Source organism: Antrostomus carolinensis, unplaced genomic scaffold, assembly GCF_000700745.2.
Source record: "Antrostomus carolinensis isolate BGI_N321 unplaced genomic scaffold, ASM70074v2 scaffold37743, whole genome shotgun sequence".
In the NCBI taxonomy this organism is placed as follows: domain Eukaryota; kingdom Metazoa; phylum Chordata; class Aves; order Caprimulgiformes; family Caprimulgidae; genus Antrostomus; species Antrostomus carolinensis.
This window is the reverse complement of record NW_010303853.1, coordinates 17,654-26,227: the sequence shown is the minus strand read 5'-3', so window position 1 is coordinate 26,227 and position 8,574 is coordinate 17,654. Positions and strand designations below refer to the sequence as shown.

General features: G+C 36.6%; 1 protein-coding gene across 1 annotated transcript in view; it reads right to left on the bottom strand.

Annotated features, from left to right (window-relative positions):
- Positions 1-1,201, bottom strand: part of TMEM244 (transmembrane protein 244) — a 10,637-nt gene extending 9,436 nt beyond the window's left edge. Inside the window, exon 1 of the mRNA XM_029084085.1 lies at positions 1,169-1,201. Within this exon, the coding sequence (XP_028939918.1) occupies positions 1,169-1,201 (33 nt within the window). The remainder of the gene's footprint in view (positions 1-1,168) is intronic.
- Positions 1,202-8,574: the final 7,373 nt, after the last annotated feature.

Sequence of the window (8,574 nt, the reverse complement as noted above, 5' to 3'; positions counted from 1 at the left end):
CAAAATAAAGCCAATCAAAAACTGAGAAATCTTCAACCAGTTTGATCTGAGAGTTAAATACAGTCTTATTCCAAATGAAAATTGGCCAAATAACCCATTTGATCCCCTTTATCAAGGTGTACACCATGGTCACTGTAATGTTAATTGACTACAATGTCACATGCAAGTTTGGCAGCCATGCCACCCCCTACCACCCTCAAAGTATCTCTGAACATTGGAAGTTTAATCTTTGGCACTTTTTTGGTGGGAATCATTTTCATCCCATTGCTCTGAGCCAATGCATATTTCCTGTAATTCTCCTTTATCTGCTGCCTCTCTTCTAGCAACTGCCTCCTTGAAGCCTTATCTGCTCTAGATGTAGATTTGTACTGTAATAAAAATGGTGACACAGGACTGAGGTGAAAATCACAGAGCTGAAGGATGGCTGTGAGCCGATGACCTGTTGACCTCTAATTACAGTAGGTGAATTCCTATCCTCTCTTGAAGTCAGCGACAAACTTTCATTGGCATCAAAGGCACAGGATTTTTCTCTTTGTACCCAGAATATTCTTAGTCCCTGTTTTAGGGATGTAGTGATATATTAGGTATAGCATGCTTTGCTCAGTCGAGTAAGCTAAGGAAATGCATGTAACATGGAAATGAAAACCCTTTGAAAATTTTCCAGTTGTATCACATTCTACTTCATTTTTCTTATTTGACCTTCCCACTGAAATTTAAACGTACATTTTTTTAAATCTCAGAATACTATTTCTTTTCAAACTATTTTTTCTCTTTCTAAATCCTCAAGTATTTCAAAGCAAAAAACCCAAGTTAAAAACCACAGAGTCATTTATTATATGTTAGAAAAACTTAAAGAATCTTAGGAAATAACTTGTGTCATCAAGTGTAGGATTTTATTAGACACTTCCAAGAATTATGTCTCATAAGTGAAAGTACATCACGTTCTGAAATTCTTTTTATAAGATGCACCTTGCACTACTTACTACCAGCACTATAGTATAAAACATCATTTTAATTTTTGTTAAAATTTTTTTTTTTTAGGAAGAGAACATTGAAGAACACTCTGTAAGAATGAAAGCAACAGCTTTTTCAAGCCCCACAGTAGCTGTCTAATTCTCTAAATACTAACCGGTGACATACAACACTACACAAACTCAATTCCCTTTACCTTGGATTCAGCAATTTTGACCTTGAGAGCCATGGACACATGATGAGTGAAAGGAAGTGCTGTTGCTATATTCCGTATGCCAATACCAGCATGAAGAAGCAGCTGTTTTTCACCCCAAAAAACAGTCTTATGGGTGAGTATAGGACAGACTGAGGCGAGTTGATTGGATTAAACTGAATTGAGACAGAAGCCATCTGCAAGCTAACTGTAAGCTGCTGAAGAGCAAAGAGAAAATCCTACTAGCTCATTTAATGTTTGTACTTCCATAGCTACAGTCAGTCAAAGTATATCTATAATATAACTTAGCTATTTGGAGATAACATTATTATTACTATTTTCTATCTTCTATTTGCTTTTTTCAGTATTTGATCATGGTTCCTTGGGGTAATTATACCTTCCTACTTTTAATTATTTTTACAATTTCTAACGTTAGTTCTATTGACTATAGATGTGGAATGGCACATTCTTCACAGTGTTCTTTGCTAACATTTTTTATTCTGATTATCACTGTATTACATCAAGTATAATTTACATTAAATTAGATATAATTAGGTTAAGAAATGCCAGACTTTTGTTATGACTCTTCTTTTCCTGAACCACTTTTTGTTCCTTCAGTACAATGAAATTTAGTGTGCTTTAGAGCAGATCCAGCTTCTACTGAGCAGTTCCTTAATGGGTTCAGATTTTACTTTTTACAAGCACATTATGGTTCTGTATGCTGTGTTATTTGGAAAAAGGAGATCATACAAGGGAACACTACTGAGACGGAACCAAGAATGAACTTTTTCTTTTTTTTGCTGTCACTAACATAATATGTGCAAGTTTCATTATATTTTTAATGCTTTTTTAATTATACAAAATAAATGTTATCAGCTTTGAAATGTAGTTTGCACTCAGCAAACGAGCTTTTACTCATGGATTCTATAGCTCCAGATTGTGAATGTTGTCAGGGAAATTATTAGTAATATTGTGTTAATTTCCTTCCTGTGCAAAATGCTATCACAAAAATCTGTACATCAGCTAAGTCCTGTTTTGAGGGCTGGAGTGATGTCAAATGAATAGACTGAAACAAAATAAAAACCCTAAATTAATTTTCTTAAGTGATTACAATAGTCACAAGTAGAAATTTGATGAAGAAATATTTGCTTTAGTCATTTAAAAATATTTTAAAAGGAACAAAAAGTTTAATTCAAAGAGTACCCTATCTACACCAAAGTATCAGCTGAAAACATCCATGACCTAAAATTAATTTGTATAAACTTTTGCAGTAAATTTAAGTAGCAAAGTAATTGAAAAAGTAATGGATTACACTGATCTAAGACCATTATTAAACACAACAAGAGTTTCCATTCCCTGACTTACTTCTTCACAAAGAGTCAATTTAAGCAGACAAAGACTGAGGATAGAACCAGTCACCAAGTCTGACTGAAATGTAATGGAAACTGTAGGCAGGGATTGGGAGATTAGGCATGGGAGACTAAGAGGTTCCTCCCATTCCTATTGTGCAGTTGGAAACTTTAAATGATCCAACAGTAAGGATAATATTTCTGTTGCCTCCTTACTTCAAGATTGGAAGCACCTGAATTATGGTAACCCACTGAACAGCAGCAAATCAAAATCAAAAATGGCAGTAACTGTGTGTGACCCAAAATACTGACTAAATCATTCAATATTGAATATTAATGAAAAAAAGTGTTGTTCTTAGCAAAATACCAAGATAATGGAATAATTGTTTTTTGTATTTCTTATTTTCTTCCAATTCTTTTTTACTGGGTCAGGTCTGGGAAAGATGACAACTCCTATTCAGCAGAGGGAGACAGAAGACAAGTTTTAATAGATGCTAAAATAAATGATCTAATTTGGTTTCAATAAGTCCTACTTTTAAATACAATCTATTTTCTGAAGCATTATGCTACAGATTTTTATTAAAGCTATGAGGAAAAATAGTACTCCATTAATTTTGAACCCCTGGAGTTGGTGCTGGTTTGCCTTATGGAAACACCCAGGAAACAGTTACTTTGGTAGGACATTGATACCTTACCCTCACATGTTTGAGAATAAATATTGTTATTTAGCATTTGGCTGTACCTGTGTACTTTCTTTGTAGTGATATGCAATGGACAAGATTTAAGAGACAGTGACAAAGCATTTAGTGCAGACATTTGCAGAATGGAGAATAATTAAAGACACCTTTTGAAAGTTAATTTAAGGATACTTCTATAGGGCAGAATCACTTTTAAGAAACTGATAATGGCACTTAATACTTCCCAGGCAATATTTAGTTCCTATCTGCTACCTGGGCCAAAACAAAAAGTCAATTTGTAAGTTAACAGGTGATTTATGTTGCTGTTATGCTGATTGTTTGCTCTGCAGCACACTGTGCCTTAAGAAGTAGAGCTAGACCTAGAATCACATTTCTTACATAATTCCAAAACCCAAAAAAAGTCTTAAAAACAGGGAATGACTAAAGCCCAAGGTGTGTTGATTCATTATCCTGTAATCTTCATGAAAATACAAAGATCAACCAAATGGATACTGTCTAGGTTGTGTGGTGAGAAAGTCTTAATTAACTGAAGGTGATGACATCAAAACCTGTGTACTCTGTCTCCATCTGCTGATAGGGAGGAACTTACACTGTGTATGAGGATAGAAGAGCTTGGAAAAATAGTGGCCACTATTGTTCTTTTACTGCAGTGACTGGAAGACTCTGTCAATGCAGTGAAGGGAACTTGATGAAAATGCACATTTAAAAGAAAAAAGCAACAAAGTTTATTGACTTACAATGTGTTACAATTTTAGCAAATAAAACTTAATTATATGCTATGAAAGACAGCTCATACAGTTTGGTGTTGATCATATATGCATTATAAAGCCTTAATATGACAGCTTGGCTCCCATATGGAAGGAGATAGAATTGTGTGAGGTCTAGGCTCTACCTCCATTAGAACAATTAGGTTCTTTCCTTCTTTTACCTCAGTTGCAGACAGATAAATTTTGAGGGATGGGAAATCTGAAAATTAAGTGGAAGCAGGAGTGTACTTTGAATGTATCAGTCTATTACTAGTTCCCAGATTCACTGGATTTCTTTTAACATTCCTGATAATATAATGTGAATGAGCTTTCAATATAATTGATTAAATAAGAGGTGAATTGTAGGGACTTTCAGCTCCTGAAAAGTTGTCTCCTTGAATTTCAGTGTAAAAACTCATGAACTCTAGAATATTCATAGTACTAAAAGAATTCAACTCAAAAATTTGGTATCATTCTTTCTGATTCGCAAACTGCAAATGAACTGGATTCCTTTAGAGATAACTAACTTAAATGAGCTACTTGTATCTAAGGAGTTGACTTAATTAATAGCAAAAACAGTAAACAACATCTTTTGTTTTGTTAACTGACACCATTGGCTTTGTGGACAAGTTCAACATAAAGCTTGAAAGTATTGGCAAAGGAACTAATTTAGTAGGCTTTATTTATTCAAACTGGAAATTAATTTTATTGTTTGTGAATGGTGTGGGATTGATAGAACTGAAAATGAAGTCTTCTGTTTGTCCAGAGAGAAGCTCTAACACAATTGCAGCAATGTAAACTTTCCACCCTGGCCCCCCTGTATGTCTAAGAACCAAGTTTAATTGTCTGTATTTAAAAGAAATCAATATTTGGCCTTTCTGCTGAGAAGCTTAATATACTGATTACCACAAGTCTACATTTTGAGGATATTCTGGCACCTCCACTAGTGTCAGTGGGAATTGTTGGTGAGTACAGTGGAGCAATGAAAAATCCATTTAGGACTAGGCCCGCAAAAACTGAGGAGTGGGTTGCGAAATTGCTGCTACTGTTACAGTCTGAGAGGCAATGCTGCTGCAGCTCCATGCCTCCAGGTCCAAACAGTAGCAAGGCTGACGATGTACTCCCAGTAAGCACATACACACAGAGCATACACATACATTGCATATATGCATATATATACATATACACCACACAGATCACAGTCAGACACAAAGTGTACTCATGCAAACACAGACAACACCGATGGTCTCATCCTGCTCCCTTCTCTGGCTGAGAAGGTTGGAGGACCAGTAGAGAGAATATATATTTATACACAGGTACAAGGTAGGTCCATCCAGTAGGTGGGCTCAGACACTCAGTAGCTGGTCTCTGGATCCCGGTCTCCCCAGTTAATGGGACCTGGACATATGAGCCTCTGATGCTGCAGCCCCACTCCAGTTGCTGCTCCAGACTCTGTCTCACACACAAACACACTTTTCCACATTTGTTCCTCCCCAAATCACCTAAATCCCTCCTTTTCTAGCCTTTGGTCCATAATAAATCCTGAGCAATCGCAAAAATGCTCTTCCCCTGTGTCCCACAATGTGTCCCACACCCCTAGGCAGTAAAACCCTTACCCTGAAAGGTGATCCAGAGAGCTGCTCCCAATGGCTCATCTTGATGGGTTTCACATCTGGGTAACAGGGCTGAGGCTCTCCTGGTAAAAACCTGGAAGGAGACTGGACAAGGTGTTTGCTTCATAGGAGGCTGTAGTTTGGGTTTCCACCTGCCACTGTGTGCCCATGCTCCTCTGGACTTGTGGAGACGGATTAATGGCTCTCCTTGATGAGCCTGGGAGCAGCCCGTCATGGTATTATTTGGGCCACCCCTACAACATTATCTCTCTGTGCTCCTTTGTGGGTGTGCAGATAGGCTGTTAACGATATAAACTAACAGCTACTAAGCCCGGTTTTCCACTTTTTGAAAAAGCCAAAATCTAGCAGACAGGATATAATGGGTCATTTTGGAATGTTTGAACATTTTATGGGATTATCTATTTTATAATTGGTTCAACTATAAATTTTATATGTTATGTGAAAGCTTAACAAGTAACAATACACTGTGTGTATACTAGTACCATAAAAGTGCCAGAAAGGCTCCAGGGACACACAGCATGTGTGCACTCTACAAGACAGGGTGCCTGGTAGTGTGACCCAGGCCTGCACCGGCCTCCCCAGTTGTGCTTGCTGGCATGGGCAAGAACCTTTTCCATCATAATTTAATTTAGTGTGCAATCCCATTTCTGTGCCCAAGAATGTTCCCAGTCACTATTTTAATTTACTGGGGTAGATGTAACTGTAGAGTCTCTATGAAATGACCTAATGATCTCATTTTTGTTCTTAGCAGGCAGGTGTCCCCAGCGCAGTAATACATGGTGCTAATTAGCCATCCTTTTCTGGCGCTCTGAGGAGAGATACCAGGATTGATTGGGCATGGAAACTAAACTCCTTTTTCATTTGCAGAAGTGTAAGGTGTGATTTAAGTGCTGATTCTGAGTGCTGGCAAGATAGTAGAGAGAAATTTGCACTGCCAATAGCTATCATAAATGTGTTAATATACAGCTGGGGTACTGCTGGGGAAGGACTATTGGGACACTTACATGTTCATATGTTTCCCTTTGCTTTCTGAAGTGGGAGTTTAAATAAACCTGCCTCAGTGCTTTTAGACTGGGTTCTTAGGATTATACAGTAAATAATTCTGCAAGCATTTTGTCCTCTTCACGGAGTCCGCTTTTGTTGTTTATCAGTATTTGAGGAAAGTGATTGTTTTAAAAACAGCAAGCTTGTGAGCAAGAAATGTCTGTATAGAGGAGTCAGGATAAAATATGTCTTTTATTATTAAATTGAATAGTGCCAGAAATTCATTATTTTTGTTACTTGCCATCTTTAGTTTGAATTCATCATTTCAATATGACAAAATACAGGAATTCTAAAACTGATCTGATGTAGAATCTACATGTACAAATTTGTCTCATTTATCATTATTTTTTTGCTGTCATAGATACACTGCATTTGCGTAGAAAATAAAAATGTGTGCTGTTGAAACAATCACATTACTCACATTCTTGAGTTCAGCAGTTTTGAAAATGAGAGTAAAGATGGCACTGGGACATATTGTCTATTTTCAGACCTGTCATTTCTAGGGAAAAATTTCTTCCATTGACAAGTAAAAAGGTATTTTTACCAACTTTTCACTCCAAAAGCCATTTTGAATCTTCAAGTCAAGCACTTTAATACAGCAGACAGCTTCTGCTCTCAGTTACACCCATTGAACTTTATTATCTTCCATGCTACCCTAATTACATATAGACAAACTCATTCACTTGACCTTGTTGACCCTGCCATTAGAACTTTAATTAACTCTCCTGACCATGATTCATGGCCCAGAACAGAATGCAAGTCACTTTATCACAACTAGGTTAGCAATTGGGGCTAAAGTATATTTTCAATGAATTGAGCATTTGTCTGTGATCACCGAAGAGGAGGTTGAATACTGATGCATTCAGTAACTCAATGAAACATCTATGTATATTTATAGTTTTGACTACTACAGTGTAAGCAGACATATCATTAAGCTCAGAAACCTGATAAATTCTCTCATGTAAAGAATTTTCACTCAATTTTACTGCTCCTCTGACATTAGATCCAGCTGATATTTGTCAGAAAACAAACAAAAAGAATTGTATTTATGACATCTCCAAAACGTATTTCAACAGCTCTTTAGTACAGCTCCAATTTAATAGAATTCATTATTAAATGTTTTTCTGTGATAATAGTTAATGACATCCTAATATGAATTTCAGCAGCCTAAATCTTCTCTAAATCAAATTTTTCACATCACATTGCTCAAGTTTTCAGTGTTTGGGGGATTCCCCTGTCAATTCAGAATACTCTAAAATTGGAGGACCTGTGTTTATCTCTGACTTTTTGTTACCCATTGGTTCCTGTCATTCACCAAGGTTAGCTACTGCTAGCTATTTGGCATGTCTTCTAGACTGACTGACATCAGTTGGCTCTCAAGTATTTCATCTCCATCATTCCAGAATTGGCTCGCAGTAGAATGTAGACATGCAGGATTCACTTGTATCTTTTTACTATTTTAAAATCAGGCCTAGGGACACTGTATTCTGACACTGGGTTTAATTTTTTTTAAGCTTCTTATGAAATTCATGGAATTCCTTGTGCAGAAGAAAGGGCAGAAGCCTTTGCCACTCAGAGTATGAAGCAATGAGACATTTATCTGTATAAGATAACAGCATTTTCCTATGTCAGATACATTTCCTGTGTCACAATACATATGGTAATAATAGAAAAACAATGAATAGTATAGTAACAAAGATCATTTAAGTACTACAAGTAGATAAATGCCCAGTTATTCTCAAGAATAAACAAATTAGCACTAAAAGTAGGGAAAATAAAACCAGTTACCTAAGTGCATAAGTGCTACCAGGCCATCCACTACCAAAAATTACATCTTTTTTGCATTTCCTGAGCAGGTTCTGGTAGCTGCTATGGGTTAGGAGGTATGGCAAGTGGTTGCTAGCCGTGACTGGTCTTTGTATTAGTAACTCATAATCT